Source organism: Lontra canadensis, unplaced genomic scaffold (assembly GCF_010015895.1).
Source record: "Lontra canadensis isolate GAN:19392208 unplaced genomic scaffold, GSC_riverotter_1.0 scaffold23, whole genome shotgun sequence".
Lineage (NCBI taxonomy): Eukaryota > Metazoa > Chordata > Mammalia > Carnivora > Mustelidae > Lontra > Lontra canadensis.
Genome location: NW_022631017.1, coordinates 10,733,241 through 10,754,062, shown reverse-complemented (window position 1 = coordinate 10,754,062; position 20,822 = coordinate 10,733,241). Strand labels below are relative to the sequence as shown.

Here is a 20,822-nt window from a genome sequence, read left to right as displayed (position 1 = left end):
CACGGCTGCAGCTGCCTAGCTGCCAAACTCCCAGTCCCCAGACGGCCCTTGCTCTCTCTCCTCCTCCACCTCAGCTCCCACCGACTCCATCCCCTCTCACTTTCCTGTCCCTGACCCCTCTTGGGTCTCCTCCTACCTCCCTGATGCCACCCACTCTGTTTCTTCTCAGGCCTCCCACACCCCAGGGTGCTGGTCTCAGCCCAGTGCCCCTCACTCTGCTCTCTCCGCCCTGGCAGTTTCAATCCATTCACGATTTCGGCCCACGTGGTTCTGTGCACAGAAAACCAGACGTGCAAACCTCCCTCTCACCTGAGCATGAACAGTTAGGTCTATTTACCCCGCGAGCATCTCTTCCAAACATCCCACACCGGGATCCCATGAAGTTCAAAACTGCACTGGCATTGTCGTTAAAAGAAAACGATGCACTGGGGCCTGGCTAAGAGCCGAGCGCGGCTCTCGGGGCCTCCCAGGCTGTCTCACTGCCTGCTTGTCACAAACCCACGCAGTGGGTTCGGCTGTCTCTATCCGACAAGCAGAAAAGCCATGCCTTAGACAGCTGAGGTAACCTCTCGGGCTCTCGTGGCCAGTGCAGGGCAGAGCTGGGGTTCCCACCTGGTTTCTTACCCAGAAGTCCCAGCTCTTAACTACGTCACCCCATTGCCGCAGACTCGCCTGACTCCCACGGCCTTTGCTGTACCTCACCGCCATGGCGCGAGGGCCATCTTCAGCCCCAGATCTTGCCTATGCTCTTCCAGAAGCACTTGTGGAAGTTAATGATTGTATCATTTCATTTCTTGCCTTTTTCAACAATCTCTAAGTGGATCCCTTCCCCCACGCCCAACCCCCTACATCTATTCTCTCCAGGGCAGCCAGAGGGATTCTAAAAGGTGTCAGTTCATGTCCCTCTCCTGCTCAAAACCCTCCCATGGCTCCCCTCATCAGAATACAAGCCAACATCCTTGCATAGCCTTCAAGACTGCCGACAATCTGGCCCCACTAACCCCCTAACTCTGTCCTTCTGGTCTCCCCATCGCTCACTGGGCTCCAGCCATACAGGACGCCTCCTTGCTGCTAAACAGGCCAGGCATGCTTCTACTCCACAGTCTTCACCCTGGCTCTTCCCCTCCTGGAATATACGTCCTGCAAACACCCACTGGGCCTCCTCCTCCCTCAGCCTCTTCAGATGTCTGTTCAGGAGGCCTCCCAGCCACTGTATTTCAACTTGAACCGCAGCTGACCCCTCCTTGTCCCCTTGGCTCCTTTACCCTTTTCCCCCAGCCCATCACCGTACGATGCATTATAGACTTGTTCCTTGTTTACTGCCTGTCTCTCCTCGGTTTGAATGCAAACGCTCAGAGACTAAGAGCTTGCTTCTCCCGCCAGACATCTCAAATGTTCCATCCAGAGCCTTCAATCACATGATTGTTGAATGACCACAGTTCTTGTACCCACTCCCTCCTGCCCATCCTCCCCGCCACCACCCAGGATCAAGTTCTCCCTATGGCTTCCCCAGACAACGGCAGGACCTCCTGGCCAGTTGCCCTCCTCCTGGTCATATCCTCTTTAAAACACACACAGCTAGCTGCACAACGGCCTGAGGGATGGCACATGTCAGCCCATTTCTCTGCTCAAGACCTTGCTGGTAGCTTCTCCCACATACCCAGGATTCCAGCCTACTCCACCCAAGCACAGGCTCTGATTCAGCTCTGGGTTTGAGCCCAGCTCTGTCATTTGGACCAGCGACTTCATCTTCCTGAGTCCTCAGTTTACTTTTTGGTAAAAGGGGCTGACGATGACTCACTCACTGTGGGGGGGGGTGTGGGGGATTAAAGACAATACATATTTGTGATCTCAGCCTGGGCAGGAAACATGAGCGGTTGTTATTATCATTCCTTCGCTGTTCCAGCTCTAACTGCCCATTCCTTTTCAGTCTCAGCTCCAACCCGAAGGAGTGACTCACTACTCCCCCCACACACCAGGGTCTTTATCCTCCATATGCCTTTGCCACAATGAGCCCTCCGCCTGCAATGCCCTTCTCAGTCCTTACTTCTGTTTGCCAAGCCAGTTCAGATGTCCCCTTCACGAGGCCTTGAGAGCAACTTCCTTCCCCTTTGAATTCCCAGTTCTTTATCTGCCCTTAGCCAAGATCATCAGGAACCATCTTGTATGTAACTCCCTCCCCTTCTCCTTGAGGGCAGAACTTCCCTTTTTCCTATCACCAAATCAGAAGGTCCCCTGGGATGGAGTTTCAGAGCCACTTCTTACCAGCTGGCTAACCTTGAGCAGGTCACTTAAAGTCTTGGAGCCTCCATTTCCTCTGCTCTTAAATGGGGACAAGAGGACCTGCTGTGCTGACCTCTCGGAACTTTACGGGAATCAAAGGAGGCAGCGGCACGGAAACAGTGAGGAAGGCAGACGGCATTTACACGCCTATAAGGGACTGATTGTTGTTAAAACCACAAAAGGCTGCCTGGAAGAACCATCACCACATGCATGGGGAGTTTTACTTACTTCCTTATAATTATATACATTCTCTGATTGTTACGTGTTACTCTTTGACTTGGGGAAAAGAGATGTCATTGTTTAAAAAGGATTCCTCTGTGTTAAGCATTGCTCTCGCCTCCCGTATCCGCAATGAAATGCCATCGGGCCCTTCATACCCAGCTCCCGCCACTGGCAGATGTGTGTCTGCAAAGCAGAATCTTCTGAGAAGGGGAGGAAGACGAAGAACAGGGGCCACACCCCAGGTTCACAAAGAGGCAGCTCTGCAGGGACAACGGTCCCTGCTCAGCACAAAGCCCCACCTGGGCAGGGTCCCACCGAGCTGAGCCCCTCCACAGAGCTCTCCTGTGGCAGAGGGTGCACAAAGTGTGGCTTTGGCCACAGCCAAGTGCCGTGGGACACTGGGTGGAGGTGGAGGGGGTCCAGATCTTCAGAAGGCCCTAGGGACCCCCCATGGACCCCAAGCTGAGGAATCGGGACTCTCATCCCACTGGGAGGCTTGAGGCCCAGGGAGCCCCAGAAAGGCAATGTGGTGGCCAAGCCCTCCCCCTGCTGGTCACATCTGGAGTGGCAGTGCCAGACACAGAGGGCAGCGTTCCCAGGCTGCTGCACAAACTCCCCTGCACCTGTGGAGAGTCAGGCTCAGATGTGCACAGGACGGTAGGGGGCAGGGTAAGGCTCTGCCGGGACTGAGAGACCTGAGGTCTTATCTCCCAGGCCCCCTGTGTTGTTGCAGGGGCATCTACTGACCCAACATGGAGATGGAAAGCAGGTGATGGGTGGGCTGGGGTGGGGGGTGGGGTGGTACCTAGAGTAGTCATGGGGGAGGGCAGGGAGATGGCCAAGAGGGGTCCTCCACACTTCAGCCTGTCCCACTCCTCCCAGGCCCACCCATGCCTCCGGGGCAGCTGGAGAAGCCAGGGCTGCTACCACTGCCCAGATTTCCACTCCCACCCCCAGATATTGATTTCCTGCATCATTCATTTGCTGGGCCTTGGCGGCTGTGATTAGCTCCCTCCATTCTCCCTCCGGAGCACCCCCTCACCCCACCCTGCCTGTTCCTCCCTGTTCTAGCAAAGCAGAGCTCATACCAGGCTCTAAATGAGGCTTTGCCACCCTGCCCCAGCAACTCACAGCCAAGCCTGGCCAATTACAGGTGGACCCTTGGCATGGCCCCAGCATACCCTCTCAGGGGTGGTTTCCTGGGTAATAACATCCTCTCTAACCACCCACTCACCAGAGCCCCCACCACACCAGGAAACACAAGATTCCCAGCCTGCAGGGTGGAATGGGACATCACGCCAATCTTGACCTGAAGTGGGGCCCTCCAGCCTGCTCCTGTGGAGCCCTCAGGCTGGCTCAGCAGGCAGCCACGACTTCATTGGGGGAGGGGGGAGGTGGAGGGGGCGGGGAGACAGTGCTAGCAAGGCAAACAAACCAGCCCCCTTTGCAGGCACAAGGCCCTGTCTCTCCCTCATGCAATTTCTATAACTGGGAAGAAAGAAGGAAGAAGGAGGTTTGAACCTTCTTGAGGACATTTAGAAAACTCCAAGCCTTCTGTTAACCCTAACAGAATCTTCCAATGCCATGCCTTCTCCAGGGGGAGAGTTAGATACGGACAGCCAGTCTCAAGGCATGTGGCAAAAACTCTAGTAAAAAAAAATCCCGAGTGCCCACACCCAGATCAACACCCAGAAGATGGCACTGGGAGACCCACTTCCTGAAATTCCTTCTGTGCACCCCTCAGAAGAGGGGGAAAAAACCTGACTTGGTGATAATTCTGTAAGCTATGTTGCTCTTGTCAAATTATTCAACATCTGTCTTCATGTTCCCACAAAAATTAGCATAGGATAGTAGTTTCTGATGACACCTTTGGTGAAATATTTTGACTTCCACCAGTAAGTTGCAAACAACCTGTCTTAAGGATAATGTCAATTCCTACTCCTGAATATTAAATAATCCAGGGATTTGTTGTGTTTCTGTAAGGGAGAGGAATCCCACCGACCTGCCCTGGCTGGAAGTCCGGCAGCTAGGTGAGGAAAGGAAGCCGGGATGGAGGAGAGGGTGATTTCTGATGCTATCCACATGCAGGGGACTCCTCCTCCATCATCTGGTGACTGACTCTGCCCCAGAAGTAGGCCTCTGGGGCCAGCCCACCCCCCTCACGAGCCAGAAAACAAATTACAGGCTCCACCACGGAGCCAGGAGATTGGGAGGCAGGGAGGGAAGAGGGGATCGGCTCCAAACGGACCATCTGGTCAAGTATGCGGCTGCTAGAGCATCTGTGCCCCAAAGAAGAAGGGAAGCCACCTGGCCAGACTGAGCACACCTCCCAGCCCAACAGCAGAGCTCAGGGCCAGCAAGAGGACCCTCAGCGGGAAGTGGAGTATAGGGCTCTGGGTACTGGCATCCTGCCAGCCTCAACAGAGACCCATGGCCCAGGCTAGATCCTGCCGGCTTTGCCCTCCACGTCCTCCTGTTCTTCCTCCTGCTCCTCAGTTTAGCTGTTCAGCTTCCCTGTTAATCTGGCCCTCCAGCCACACGGGCCCTCCCCAGGACACACTGCGTTCTTTTGTGCCTTTTCTTTTGCTCCCGGGCTATCTATCGGCTTCTTTTCTCTTCTCCCTGAGGCCCTCTAGGCTGTCAGCCTAGGGCTCTGGGACTCTATCTAAACAGAGACCCTCAGAATGTGTCCCCCTACCCTGCTGGAAAACATCCTAGACTGACTTCTTGGGGGGAAAGAATTTCAAAAAGCATTTCCTCAACCTCCCCCCAACCACGGCCCTTCATTCCCGCAGCAAATGTTTGCCCAGCTTCTCCACGTGCCCGGTGCCATGTTGGATGCCAGGATACAATGATGGACACAAGTGATCACTCCTCACCCCGACACTCTACTCTTCCTTGAGTTGCTTCATCTGCTTTGGACAGAGAGGGAAATTGGGGGGCAGAAGAACTACAGGCCTACAATAGTTCCCGCTTCTGCTGAGTCTGGCCAAAGCTTCTAGCATCACAAAGAACTCAGCAGCCTCTTGCCATCTTCCTTCTCACACTAGATCCTCACCTCTCTCCATCGACCTCAATGAAGACAGAGCTCCACTCTGCAATTCCCCTGAGGCCCCAGGCTTCTCTGGAGCCAATGCCCCAAAGGCGCTGTCACCCCAGGGCCAGGGTTGGCCCAGTACACCCAGCCCACCTTGATTTGTTCTCAGTGGACAGCAACGAAAAGGGAGACTCAGGCACATGAGGGAGGAGAAACTACAGAAAATAGGGGGCAGATAAACCAAAGGCTAAATCCTAACCCAGGGCCTCTGAAATCAGGGCCAGCAGACATCACTAACCCTATGCCTCCCATCCCTCCCCCCTCCCCACCCTCATTGCTAGGGTTTCCAGGCTAGGCTCACAGGAGCTTCCTCGACACCGACACCGGCCCTGTGCAGCCCTGGAGAAGGCTGGACACTGGAAGGGATGGAGGAGAGGGATGGCCAGGAGATAGGTTGGCCCGATTGCCCAAGGGCACTTGGAGGGAGGAGCAGGGTAGAGGATAGAAAGCAGGGTATAGTGGTCTCTGTCACTCTCAGAGCCCCTGGGGTATGGGGAGCAGGAGGCAAAGGCCTCAGTGACATCTCTCCTTAGGCCAGCTCTTGAGGCAATGAGGCTATGAGGAACCCTTGGGGAGAAAGAAGATAGAGGACCCCTGCCCCCACCAAGTCCCAGGTTTCTTCCTTTGCCTTGGGGAGGCCTCTGGTGCCAGCTCAGTGGCCTCCTCCCTACAATCCCCCCTCCCAGTCCCCACTTCGCTCCTCCTCCCCCTTCCCTCTTCTGGCCTCTGTAAAGGGCCAGGCAGTAAGAGACACACAAACTAATTAAGAAGCAGTATTTGGCCAGATGCCTGGGCCTGCCTCCCCAGGGAATTAAGCCCAAGCCAGCTAACTGGGCAGGGCAGGGAGCACGTCACCTCCCAGACACCCCTCAGGACACCCCTGCCTCTGGGAGGCACAGCAGGGCCAGGCACCCCCAGAAGGGAGCATTTAGCATCGGCATCTGAGGCTGGCATCTGTGGGGGGGGGGGGGGGGGGGGGCAGCTGGGGGGACAATGCCTTTGCCTCCAAGCCCACAGAACAGGTCAAACTCTTCCCTGATCTAAAGATGAACAATCAGGCCCTGGGGAAGAGAAACAAGGACCTCTCCCCACCCCAGCTACACAGGATTACAAAGTGACCCACATGGACACCCTGCAGTCAGGAGAAGGCAAAGTAAGGGCCACTGAGCCGGGAGGCGGACTTTTTTTGTGTATAAGTTCAAGGTACGGAAGGCTGCTAGAACTCAGAGGGAGGGGTTCCTGAGAGGGGAGAGCTCTGGGCCATCGTGAACAGACGATGCCCGCTCTCGGGACCTTTCCCCAGGGAACTCTCTCTGGAGAGACAGGAGAAGGGACACCCAGCCGGAGTCCCCTAAGCGCCGGACAACGGGGGCGTAAGGACGCAGGAGCAGAGCTGCGTGGCAGGAGGCAGAGTTTGAACACGTAGCCGGATCGGTGCGTGCCGTGTTTGCGTTTCCCGAGGACGGTGGCTGAATGTGTCCGTGTGTGCGCTCGGGGAGAAGGAAGGTGGGGCTGGGGTTTTGTAGCTGGGAACCGGGGACAGGAAGAACTGGCTCAGGCTAGATTTGAAAACGGATGCCGGGGTTTTAGGCGCCCAATCCAGGGGATGCTAGCATCCGCTCCTGCCGTCAAGAAGCGAGTGAAAAGAAGCGAAGCCTCAGCGAGAGCGGGGAAGGCGAGCCCGCCGCCCGGCCGCGGTGCCGGCAGCCAGATCACCCGCCAGCCGCGCACAACTCCGGATCGTGCATCGCTTGGCTTCTACTCCGGAGGCCGAGCCAGGGTAGGACTAGGTTTCCGTGCAAGTCGCTGCCCCAGGCCCGGGTTTGGGGTCTGTTGGGATCTCGCGAGCCGACTGGGTGCTCTCAAAGGTTCCGAGTCACTCCTGCCCCTGGCAAGGTTTGGGGAAGTGGCCACCTCCCCCTGGCATCCCCGGCTTCACGCCAGACCCAACGACCCGTCTCCGTGCTCCGAAACAGCTAGCTCGATCTCATGCCCAGAGAAGGGCGGGGACCCGAGCATCCACTCCAGAGTCCGAGCCAGGGTCCCCACCAAACCCCGGCAGCGCGCACTTTGCGCCTCTTGCAAAGTTTCCGCGCGGTGCTAAGCCCGCTTAGAGCGGGACGCGGGCTCTTACCGTAGACTCCTTGTCCCCGGCAGTGGAAGGGGATCAGCGCCAGAAGTAGAAGGCAGGTCACCTCCATCTTCACGGCCGGTGCTTCATCCCCGCGAGGCGGCGCAGCCCGAGAGGTGGCGGGGGGCGCATCCGCCGGGGCCCCGCGATGCCCCCTGCGTCCCCCCTTCCCCCGAGAGGCGACGGAGGGGGCGGCGGCGGCGACGGAGACCAGGAGACTGGGGAGGCGGCGGTGGTGGCGGCGGCGACCCGGGTTTCTCCTCCCGCGGGGCCGCTGCCCGCGTGGGGACGCAGGGGGCGCTGGCCCGGCCCCGGGTGCCTTGGCGCGCCCGGCTCAGCAGCCAGCGCCCCGGCCCGAGGAGCCCGGCGGCCGATCCGCCCCGGGTCCCCAGGGCTGTCTTCTCTGTGTGCTGGGCCCCAGGAACCCCTCTGCGGCGGCGGGGACTCTTGGATCCAACAGGCCACCGACGACTGAGAAACTTGTCGTTTCCCCGCCCAGGGGACGCCCCTCCGCGGAGAGGGGACGGGAAGGCCGGGGCTTCGCTCGGGGTTAATCCGCTGTCTCCAGTCCTGCGGCGGGTGCTGGGGTCTCAGAAGCCCGACCCAGGGGGGGCCAGGTTGGGCGCCCTCCCGGAGGCGAAGGAGCCCCGGCCCCGGCCCTCCTGAGCGGGGAGCAGCGCTGGCTGGGTTCGGCCGAGGGGCGAGAACCACGGGTCCCCAGGTCCGGGAAGTTAACCGAGCCACCGAGGAAGCCTGGGGAGGAATCGCGCCCCGGCGCCCCGCGGGAATCAGGAGAGCAATTCCAGCCAAGAGAGACCCCAAAAAGCGGGGAAAGGAGGAAAGTTTGAGTCGTTTGAAAAATACTGGCGCTCTCCGCGAGGCCGGGGCTGCGGCGCGGGCGCCGCTCGCCGCCTCCGCTCGCCGCGCTTAGCTCCCGCCGTCTGGCCGCGGCCGTGGCGCTCCCGGGCTCGATGCTCTCCGGAGAGCGGGGCTGCGCCGCGCCCCAAGTTGGTCGTCCCCGCCCCCGCCCGGCGGCCTCGGCCGGCGGGGGCCCCGAGCGGGCGGGGCCGGGCCGGGCTCCCGGGCGCGGCGGCCGCTGGGCTCGGGGCCGCGGGAGCGCTCCGTTCGCTCTGCAACTTGGGCTTCGCTGTGCTGCTTTTTCCCCCCCTCGGAGCTTTTCATTCCGCGCTCCCCCCGCCTCCCTCCCTCCTCCCTCCCTCCTCCCTCCTCCTCGCGTCTCCTCGTTCGGTCTCTCGCTCTCCCACCCTTTGTCGCTCGCTCTCCTGTTTGATTCCCCTCCAGTTAAAAAAGGGAGCCAATTAAAGGCAGCCCAGCTCGCCCGGCCCAGCCTCTGTCCAATTTCCTCGCCTCCCCCAGGACCAATTAGAGAAAACAAAACAGGCTGGGGAAGCAGACTGCCTGCTTTCTTCTTTCTTTCTCTCTCTCTCTCTCTCTCTCTCTCCCCCCCCCCCCCCCCCCCCTCTCCCCCCCCCCCCCCCCCCCCCCCCCCCCCGGCAGGAAAATGTCAGAAAGCAGAAATGGATCCATCTATCCCGAGGACAGTGGCGGAGGGACGTGGGTTTCGGCGCGGGCTCTGCAGCCGCGCGCTCGCACGCTCGCTCTTCGCCCGCCCTTGCACACCCAGATTGGCTGCTGAGCCGGGTGCACCGATTCCAGTATGCTCGCGGGGCAAGCACGGCCGTTCGCCCCGGGGACCGAAGCCTGCGGGGCACTGCACACTTTGTAAATGTTTTGCACTTTTGGTGGTCGGAACTGAAGCGGGGTTCGGAGGGAAAGGCCATGGGCCCGCGTCTTCTGGAGTCCTGCAGGCGCGTGAGCAGGCCTTCTGCTGACGGTCTGCAGGGCTGTCTGCGCGGCCCTGGAGTGCCTCCGCCGCCGGCCGAGCCCCCGCCCCTTTCCGGGCAGCCTCAGCCTCTCCCAGCGCCGGGCGTGGGGGCCACGGCCACAGCAGCTGGCGGAGCCGGGGGCGGAAAGCCCGCGCTTACGCTTACAGCTACTGCCGTTGCCTCGGCCCACAGGTTGCCAACAGGTTTGTCCGCAGGACCCCGCTGCCGGATCTCCCCCCTAGGCCACCCACATTCTCCCCGGCTCGCCCCTCTCTCTGCCCCCCCATTCCCGCCTGTCCTTAGGACCTCAGGCGCCCCCAAGCGCCCCAGGGGCGCACTCTCTTCCGGCAGCCAAGTCCCGCGGCCGGTTCCAGCAGCGGGGGTCAGGCACTCCGGAACTCCGCTACCTCACCCCGGCTCCGGGAGCAGGGTTGGGAGGGTGCTCCTCCCAAAGGCCAGCGGGGAGGGGGCGTAGGCTGGGAAGCCAGGAGGGCTGCCTCCCCTGCGCCTCGGATCGCGTCCCCCCACCCGGGTCCTGCTAATCTCACCTGCTCCACCTGTCGCTGTTATTTATCTCGGCTTGTGAGCAAGGACTGTATTAGGGCGGCCCCTGGGATCGCGGGCAACCGCTGCGGCTAACAAGCGAGGAGATTATTAACCCTCCTTCCCCCACTCCCCGGAACTGTTCAGTATCTGGGCTGAGATGGTGGTTCCACGACTCTATGCGTTTGCCAAAACTCAAAGAACTTACACCAAAAAATATTTCATTTTCAACATGTAAATTAAAAGATTTTTTTTTTTTTTTAAATAATAAAACCCACCCCATCCCAGGCCCATTTCCTGCTCGGTGCCTCCTCCCAGGCAGCAGTGGGAGGTGTTGGGAGAAATGCCAGGCCTTCATGGTGGTGGTGGTGGGGGGTGCCATCCGTTGACACCGTCTCGGTTCCCTTTCGGTCCATCCTGGGAAGTCCAAAAACGGCTGAAGAATCTTATTCGCCAGCCCACCTCCAACTGATTGCTCCTTCTTCATCCCCTCCCCCCTTTTTCTCCTTCCTTTCCTGTGGATTCAAGGCTGAATAAGGTGATCCGATTTAGTGCCCAGCACCCAACAGATGCTAGTTGGAGATTTGTTAAATAAATGGATGAATGATGCCCATCGTAGGCCAGATACCACAGACCCAGGATACCCTCAGTGCAGCCAGCCTTTCTACTCCCCACTCCACAACCATTACCTCGAGGAGAAAAATCCATTTTCTGCTCTACCGGGCTACAGAGCTTTGAGGCCACTTCCCACCTACCTCCCCCACCCATTCTAAAAAGGAAATGGCACCAATCGAGGGTATGGTGATGACTATTTTCTTTTATTGTTATCTTCTTCCCACAGTTCAAAAATTCCTAGAAATTGTCACTGCCTCCAGGAAGTTCTCAGGGAGTGATCACAATGATTCCTGCTCTCCTTGGCTTTGCCCATTCTGAACTGAAGGAGCAGAGGTCCAAGCCAGAGGAGACTGCCTTCCTGTTTTCCAGTCAGCTGGTCCAGCCCCCCAAACAACAGTTAATCACTCCTCTTTGGCTTTAGGTTGTTTTACTGAGGGACAGAGAATGCCACTGACTCAGCTGATATACTCTGGAGTTTGAACACATACACTGGCTTGAAGGAGAGAGAAGACTCATGGTCAGGGAGAGAACAGGAGGAGGGGGGAGCCAGGCTGGGATTGAACATTTGCTGTAGAAAATTCACTTGTGCCTACTTTGCAGCTAACTGTACGCAATTTAAGTACCTTGACAGCCTGTTTGTGTTGCCTATAAATTCAGCCATCTCCTACCCCAAGTGTGCCCAGCCTGCTGCCTCTGACACAGCCCTGGGTCTGACAAGGAGAGGTAACCAGGGAGAAAGAAAAAAGCACTAGACTTGGAAGTCATCAGTTCTATGTTCCACTCGTAATCTTTCTAGGCCTCTGTTTCCCCAGCTGTAAAGTGATTAGGATCCCTATCCCACAGAGTGGTTGTGAGACGTGAATAATAATAACAGCTGCTCCCACAGGACAGGTACTGTTCTAAGCCCTTCGTGTGAATAACTAATCCTCATAACAACTGTGGGAGATGGGACTGTTATTCTCATAGGATAACATAGAATAATTTAGTGACTTACATAGTTCCTAAATGGACCTAGTTAGCTTGTCTCCTTGACCTTGTTTTTTCCCACTATTCTATCCTGAGGAAACGTAAGGACCTGAGTGCCTGTAAATGTTTTCACAAGAAGTGTTTCCTATTCTTTTCACACACACAGAACAATTCACTGGCATTCAAATTGAGCTGTTTTGGGGGGGTGACACATGAGCTCTAGACCCCTAAACCTGAAGCTGACTGAGGCTGGGCTGCTTGGAGACTCGGTGATTAGCACCTGATTGCCAACTCCTGGCTTCCACCCAAGATACTCTAAGAAAAGCCCTATTCTTTTGCCCCTGAGAAAGCCCAACCCTTGGGCTCCAGGACATTTCAGCAACTAGCTGCTGATGGGGGGGAGGCGGGGGCGGGGGTGACACACCAGGAAACCCAGGAACCCCAGACCTTGGCTAGGCAGGGCAGCTGAGGGCTTTTGTTGTGAGAGCTCCTTATAAGAAAGCTCCCCCATCTCCTGCCCGAGGGAACTCAGAATTGGGATAAGAGAAGAGAGGGAGAGAGAGGGAGAGTATGTCTACGGGAGTGGAGTGGTGTTGTGGCTTGCTAGGGAAATTATCTCTGAAAATCATACAGTGGCAGGTATCGATTCAGTCTTAGGGCAAAACACTTTCTGGTCAGGTGGGGTGAAGGCTGACTGGGGTGGGAGGGGATGAAGGCCGAAGAGAGTTATGACCCCGTTGAAAGACTAGTTTATTAATTCAGGCTCTAACAAATAGCCAGTTAATGGTTCCAGCTGTTAATTAGTAAGCAGTTAACTCCTGTTAAAAAACATGCTGCTCAGGACTGGTGACAATGCAATCCCGCAGTGACAGCCTTGGAAAGGAGGGATCCCAGTGACTTGTGACCCCCAGGTTCTGTAGCTCCCCCCACTCTGGCAGACCCTCCGCTCTGGAATGCAGGCTTCCTGAGAACAGGAATCCCATCTGTTCACCATTCGTTCATGTAACAAGTATCTCCTACTATGTGCCAGCCGCTACTCCTGGCACATGCAGATTCCATGCCCTCAGGGAGCTTATGTTTTAGTGAAGAGACAGACAATAGACTATGAAAATAAGGAAAACAGATAGTATTTAGACAGTGAGCACAGTAAGTACAGTAGCTACAGCTAGAAGAGAAGTAGGAGTGACAGGGCATCTGGACTGGAGTCATGACCTATAGAAGAGAGGACTCCACCTGTGCCAATCTCTGCAGCAAGGAGGGGCAGCAAATGCAAAGACCCTGGGGTGGTGAGCAGGATTTGGTGCAGCTGAACAGGTGACAGGAGAGCAGTAGGAGCTTTGATCGAAGAGGGTAAGAAGACAGGTCCTTTGGGCCTTGAGGTCACTACAGGAGGTCGGGTTTTCCCAAGTAAATGAGAGCTATGGCAGGGTTTTGATCAGAAGAGGGAGAGGATCTGACTTGAACTTACTCTGGCTCTGTATAGGGAACCAATTGAAGGGGGTGCCACGGTATCTCTAGCCAGGCACTTAGGGGGTGCCCGATAAATGCTGATGGTATGAATTGGTACCTAAAAATTGATGAGGCAGGGACACATGATCACTTTTGAAAGTCCAATTTAAATGGGTCCTCTTGTAAATTATTTTACAACCACCAAGGGTACCCTCACATTTGACCACCCCAAGGAATTCCACACCTGCAACCCTACTTGGTCCTTCAAATGTCCCTGTGACTTAAGACACCTTCTCCATTTTACAGTTGTGAAGACTGAGCCAAAGAGACATTCGCTGACTGGCTTACCAATTTGTTTTAGAAAATACCAGTCCCAGACAATGGCGGTGGGGATTCAAAAGAGACAAGAGTCCCTCCAGTCTGGCCACCTTTCCACTAATGTGCCAGGTCTCTCTGGGTAATCTTCCCTCTCCGGCCTCCAGATTCTGATTTTTCACAATAAGCCGATGTGCCTAGCCTGGCTCGGAGATGGTTTCCTGCTCAGACTCCAAAGGCTTATGAGCTATGTCTATGGCCTGTTATCTGCATGCCACCATTTCTCCGGCGAGGGTCACCTCAGCTGTCCCAAACTCCCTTTGTCCACACTACTGTTGGAAGAGGGGAGGTTTTGTTTAACTTTTTTGAGCTGATGGTTCATTGGATCAAAAGTAGTTTGGTTTTAACACCAGCTTGGAAAACACATGGTCTTCCCACTCTGAGTGGGTGTAAAGAGCACTGATTTACCCAGCTCTACTTCCCTACTGGGAGGGTCTGGGAGGGGGATGAATGGGCTGAAAAAGTCGGGTTCTTCCAGCTATTTATTAATTCAACAAATATTTATTGAGCCAGGCATTGTGCCGTCATCGTACTGGGTTTTCTGCTCAAGACTTCCAGCAAGTAAAGACACCACCATGCCCTCAGGGAGCCCCAGTCTGAGGGGTGAAACACAGTCCTGCCCTCCAGGAGCCCCAGTGTGAGGGAGAGAAACAGCCCTGCCCTCAGGGAGCCCCAATCTGAGGGGAAGACCCAGGCCTCCCCTCAGGGAGCCCCAGTGTGAGGAGAGACACACCCCTGCCCTCAGGGAGCCCCAGTCTGAGGGAGGAGACTGTTACCATACAGTTATAGATCCTGGTATAAAAATGGAGTCAGGCTAGAGACCTAGGAGCAGACACACTGTAACAGAGATAAAGTAAACTGATCACTATAGGGTAAGTGCTAAGGAGATGGGGAACAAGGAAGACATCCTGCTGGTTACTCCGACTTCGTGGCTCTTACTGCAAGATCGTTTCCTACTTTAAGCCTGGTTGCCTGCAGCCTTCCAAATTTCAACCAAGCCAAAGGGAAGCAGCCTGGTGTTTTATTTGGGTATTTTCTCCTAATGCAAATGTCTCTCTGGGCTCCTGGGAACCAGGCCTGTTTGAAGGCAAGACTGTGAAGCTGGCATGTAGCAGTCAGCACCTGGAGGGAAGAAAACCCACTCTCTCTGGGGGCCAGGCCCTAGTCCAGCAACAAACTCTATCCCCACTGCAGTCCACTAGCCTCCCTAGGGACACACCTGGCCAAGGGGATTGCAGAACCCATGGAGATCAGCAACTCTCCCAGGGCTCCAGCCGGTCTTGTGGATGTCACCCCTGCCCCCAGGTTGAGAGTGGTATCTGTGCAGTGTGCTCTGTTCCCATTGGTACTGTGAGCCCTAGGACAGGTGGCTGTCACCTGCCGGGTCACTCACAGCTCTCAGCACGGGGCCTAGCCCATGGCACCACTTGATACCTACTCATTCGAATGAAATGATTTGGACCACACAAACTCACACAAAAACAGGCTCGAGGCAAGACCTGAATCACCAGGATAAGGGAAGCCCAAATTAGCCAGACAATATGTAGATGAGGGACAAATATAAATAATAAATATATAAGAAGAAATATTTGTGTTCAGTACAGGCTGCGAGAAAGCAAATTTACAGGGGAGGGAAGTAGGCAAGCAAGATCCCACAAGGTTTTAGGAAAGGCTGTGTAAACAAGGGGCTGGGGAAGTGACCCCCCCCCACTTCTGCCTCATTCTGGGATGCTTTCTAAGAGGTGGGGGGGTGCCTCTGCCAGGCTGAAGGGGGCTCTGTCCTCTGGCCCCTGCCCCTCAGGGCCCCAGCAGCCCCAAAGGAAGGCATCAAGTTTCGCTGAGCTGGTCTTTCTCCCCTTCTCCAGGGCAGCTTCTGGGAGGCAAGATCAAATGTTCTTCAGCTTGAAGAGTGAGGCTGGGATCTGTGGGGAAGGAGGAAAGGGCAGGAGGGGGGTACAGTTGAAATCACGGGAGGGGACGGGACCAGGGTTGAGCTCAGGGACAAGGCAGGTGTTTCTTCTTGTTTCCTTTCTGCTTAACTCCCCCAGCAAATGCTTGTTCCTTTTGTTATCACCTCTTTTTGATCCATATAAAGGGGTGAGAGGCAGGAAATTTGGAGTGGGATAATCATACACACACCACACACACACACACACACACACACACTCACACACGCAGGGACAGGACAGCTGCGTGCCATACACTCCAGGGGGCGCCATTTACATAGAATACAACAGGAATGGCACCCACCTCCCACCCCAGTGTGCAAAGGAGCGGCCTCGCCACAGCCCCCTCTCCTCAGAGCCAACCCCAGGACAAGCTGGTGTCGTCCTCCCCTGTACTTCATGCCCCCCCTTCACTTCCCAACCCACCCCACACACACCCACACACACATACACACACACACACACACACACACACACACACTCCCTCTAGCCCCTTACCCTGAAGGTCACACCAGGCCTAAGCCTTCCACCCCTACAGGACACTGTGGGGGAAGAAGAGGTCCCCAGGCCACTTGGCAGCCTCATTGTTCCACACACACAACAAGCCCTGGACTCGCTGCCTTTTTGATGAACTCTGCTCATTATCTGGCTCTCCCTGCTCTCCTAAGGGATGTGCCAAGTCCACCATCTGGGGCTTTTGGGAGCCACATCTGGTCCCGGGCAAGAGAGGGGGGGGCCCAAGGGACTCTCCCCCTTAGTGCTGTGAGGACAGTCTAGCTCCCCTTCTCACGCTTTCAGTCCTCTAACCCAGGGCTTATCTGCAGGAGTAGAGTACCATCAAATAACCATAAAATGCCCTCACGACCATCAGAGGAGGTAGGAAGCTTTATCATCTTCCTTTTAGAGGTGGAGGAAACTGAGGAACAGAGAGGTTCAGTCACTCCCTCAAGGTCACACAGCTAATAAGTGGCAAAACTGATTATCAAACCAGATAGTCTGGTTCCAGAGACTGCAGAGTCCATACCCTTCACTTCTGACCTGGAAGAGGGGCCTAAAGTGGACACCCTAGAGTTATGCTGGCTGACACCCAGCCACGAGCTACCAGTTGCTGTTTGAGTTTAAATAAAGCAAAATTTCAAGCTCAGTCGCACTGGCCACTTTTCAAGTGCTTGATAGTCACCAAGGAGAGCACCAAGCAGTGCTCAAGAGTCTGTCATTTTAAGCCCAGCTCTGCTGCTTACTAGCTGAGCAACAGTGGGCCAGTCATTTAACTTCTCTGTGTCCATTTCGTTGTGGTTGAAAGGGTGGTAAGAACAGTGCTGATCCCACTGAGCCAGAAGGGAAATGAAATGAGAAAATGCGTACGAAAGGCTCAGTCCAGTGCCTGGCACATAGTAAGTGTTCTAAAAATTCTCAGTTTTCCTTTTAGGAGGCATAGTCTGGTCCTTCATTTAACTAAGCCAGGTAGCTAAGACCAGAGAAAGTAAGGGACTGGCTCAAAGCCACAGGGTTCATAAGCTGGCGCTCTGAATTCTTTTGACTCCCCCTACATGGCCTAGTGATACCACCACAGGTGGTGAAGGACTTTCACATTTGACCCTCCCCAAGATGCGGGGAAGCAGTTAAATGGGGTTTTTATCAACCTTCCATTTTAAAGATTAGGAAACTGAGACAGAGAAGGGTCATGGTGCCATTGAGTAGCAGGAGAGGGACACATTAGTACTGTTCATTGTTCTTTCCCCTGCTCTGTTCTCCATTGTCTGTGAAAATTAACAGGTGGCTGTTCGTGGGGGAGGATTTTGTGTGCATGTTTTTCATTTCTTCACTGTGCAGAGTTCAGGGACCTGCTGTCCGGTATAGATGGAATATAAATTATATAAATAATATTAATAAGGTCTCAATTATGTAGAAAGCTATATAAAGAATAAAGATGAGACGATAGATAATGCCATTTTAATGATTATCGTGGGCGATGGGATTTTGGGTGATTTGCCTTTCTGTCTTCATGTGTTTCTATTTTTTCCCCAATTTCCTACAAGCAGTACGTATTATTTTTACAAGCAGAAATAAACAAATGTGATTTTCAAATACTTTTTTTTTTTTTTAATTAAATTCCTCCAGTGTTTCCTCTTCGACCTCCTCACCCCGCTAAACACCAGGAGGCCTGCTGGGGGTTTGGCTTTGCCTAGCCAGGCCTGCCCACAGACAGGAGTCCTGTGTGTGCCTCTCATCCAGAGGCCCTCAGGTCCCTTTGCCCTGAAGTGGGTTTGAATTTACTCAGCAACATCCACATGCAATAAATGTCATACTGTTTTATTTTTTCAAGTCAAATAAATTCTGATCCCAAGTCTCCAATTGCCCGAGTGCTGAGAAATCAGCCTTAGTTATGTTTAGGGAGGGGAGTCTCGGATCACAGAAGAATCCAGAACCCAGGAGAAGGGGCCTGAGGCCTATGGTTGCCATGGTAATTGACTCCTGTCACTTTGGCTCCTGAACCCTGAGCCAGGCCTCTCTCAGGCTCAGACACCCTGGACGGGCTCTGAGGTCTCCACAGCAGCCCTCTCAGTGACCACAAGTGGGCCCTGGAGCCCCTCTGGGCCTCAGCACTTATCACTCAGCCTCCACAAATATCCCCATCTGGCACCACAGGCTAGAGAGACACAAGGCCCCAAACAAAAGCCCCCAAATCTCTGTCCTTCCCTGGCTGAGAGTTCTGTCTCCCTTCTCCCTTCTCCCTTCTCCCTCCTAGTTGAACCACTTTCCTCATTCCTTCTCCAGTCCCCTCAGGAGACCTCCATTCTCCAAACCTAACTGGGGGGGAGAGGAGGCAGGAATCCCTGCTGCTTTGACAACAAAACCCAAAGCTCTTTGAGGCAAAAAAGCCCAGCCTTAGACACTGACCTTGGTTCCTTACTTGGGATGGAGGAGGGGAAAATGTCTGTCACTATTCCAAACGAAGTGGGAAAAACACCAAATAACATCTCAGTATAGATCGTGGCTACACAACTCATGCCTTGAGTGATGGCTTCTCAAACCTCTCCTTGTGGGGTCAGACTGAGGCCTTGGAGCATTTATGCTCCAAGGAATATGAAATGGAGTCACCAAAGTCCCACCTCCCTCTTCCTAGGATCCAGGCAGGGGAAGGGGATTCCTAAGGGGAAGCCCAGAAATCGGAGTCAGAGAGACTGAAGTGTTGGGCCCAAAACAGATGTTCAGTAAATACTTCTGTTGTGCATGAGTCTAATTTTGGGTGCAGTCCTTCACATCTCTGAGCCTCACCATCTTTATCCATTCATTCGACAACTACGTTATGATTTCCGCATACTGTTTCAGGCACAGAGGATATACCAGGGAACATGACAAAGTCTCTCTCTTCTGTGTTAATGGTTGAGACAGACAATAACATTGTTATATCATCTCAGATCTAGTAGATGCTGTCTGTGGTGCTCAGCCCACATCTTCTCAGTCTAACTAACCCTCTGGCTGACTTCTAATTGCTAGCACCCCCATTAGAGGGCGCCTTTGCTCGGGCCTTCTTTGCAGACCAATGTAGGAGCCAGAAGAGCCAGGATCTCCCAGCTCCCTGGGCACAGCCCTCAGCCAGTGACTCATAGAGCTGGTGCATAAATACCCCGGTTCCCTCGCTCCCCAGGCAGGATGTCTCTGAGGCACGTGTCCCATACTAGCTCCTAGAGTTCCCCAGCAGAACTGGGCTCCAGTTCCCCACAGTAACTGGGTAAAAAAGATGCTTGTTATTGGCTGCCTTCCCTTCCCTGTATGACTTCCCCCTTCTCCTGTAGGTGTTTCCTAGAGTCACCAAATATTACTTGCCCTCAAATATTTGTCTTGAGTTCGCTCTGGGGAAATCCAACCCAAGACATGAGACTGTATTTGGTGCTATGGGAACAAAATTAAAATAGGACGAGGGGGCAGAGAACGAGGCATGGTGTCACTTTAGACAGGGTTGTTGGGGAAGTCCCTTTGAGGAGACGTTCAGTTCAATCAAGCACCTGAGTGAAGTCAGGGAGGGAGACAAGGAGATATCTGGTGGCAAGGGGGTTCCAGGCAGAGGCCCTGAGGTGGAAACAGCTAAGAGCAGTGGGATGATACAGGAACGCTATTCCCCTCAGGAATGACACCTGCCCAACCAGCTGGGGAGAAGGATTGCTTGAGGTAGTCTCTGGGAACTGGAAAGCCCTGGACACATAGGAGCTATTAGGGCTTTTAAAATGCTATCTCTAGAGCGTGCAGGCAGTCCTCAAGGGAATGGCTCCACTTCCTGCCCTGCCTGGGCTGCTGGTCTCTGCGCCTCCCCCTCTCTGCTCACCCACCTCTCTGGCCTGGAGCACAGCTTGGTTTTTCCAATAACTCATTAGTGCAGCTTTTGTCATGATTGAAGAAACAAAAGACCCAACAAGAAAACCGCATTCAGCGGCATTACAGGTTATTTATGAGAAAATGCAAAGCAGCCTCAGCACCCGAGGAATCCCCAGCAGGGAGGCAGGAAGGTCCTCTGGGCGGGGGACTGGGATTCCTTGGATGGGCCTGGTCCTGGCCGCCCATGCTCCTGCCCCTCCCAGACACATGGCTTCTCTCCTCCCCCAACCCCTGCCAAAGTCAGCCATGAGTCACCACGGCTGTAGCCACTTGATTTAATTTCACCCACTCATCCATGCCTTCAGCCATTCATTTATTTATGTATTCACTGATTCATTTATCCATTCAGACAGGTGGTGAGGGCCTACTATGTGCCAGGCACTAGCCGATGTCAACATTTAGGGAGCATAGACACAAATCAGCAATGGTATCCTGGAACCAGCTCATAGCAGCCCACAGAGCTGATGGGACATCCTTCTCCCCAACCTCCCCCTGCAGTGGTGTGACGTGGGTAGCTTTAACATGCTGGCAGTATTCACACCATAGAATGCAAGTGGTCTAAATCAAGGCCTTTCCCTCAGAGATCTAGCCGTGAAACAAGACACCGCTGTACCAGGCCTTGGTATCCCTGGCCACAAAGAGATGAACCCCAAGAACTTATGGTCTAAATCAGAACAGGACATTGACCAAGTTTTTTTTTTCCCCCCCTAAAAATTTATTTGAGAGAGGGAGCAGAGGGAGGAGCAGAGGAGAGGAAGAGAGAAAATCAAAAGAGCACCAGCTCCCCACTGAACACTGAGCCGGAAGCAGAACCATGTCACAACCCTGAGATCATGACCCCAACCGAATTCAAGTGGGATGCTTAACCAACTGAGCCACCCAGGTGCCCAGACACTGACCAGGTTGGTTTTTTTTCTTTTTTTCTTTTTAGGAGTTTATGTATTTATTTGAGAGAGAGAGGACGCATGACA

General features: G+C 54.6%; 1 protein-coding gene across 3 annotated transcripts in view; it reads right to left on the bottom strand.

The window, feature by feature from the left end:
- Positions 1-7,919, bottom strand: part of MDGA1 (MAM domain containing glycosylphosphatidylinositol anchor 1) — a 53,082-nt gene extending 45,163 nt beyond the window's left edge. For all 3 annotated transcript variants that reach the window (XM_032862312.1, XM_032862313.1, XM_032862311.1), the window contains exon 1: positions 7,737-7,919. In XM_032862312.1, the coding sequence (XP_032718203.1) occupies positions 7,737-7,803 (67 nt within the window). In that variant the 5' untranslated portion in view covers positions 7,804-7,919. The remainder of the gene's footprint in view (positions 1-7,736) is intronic.
- Positions 7,920-20,822: the final 12,903 nt, after the last annotated feature.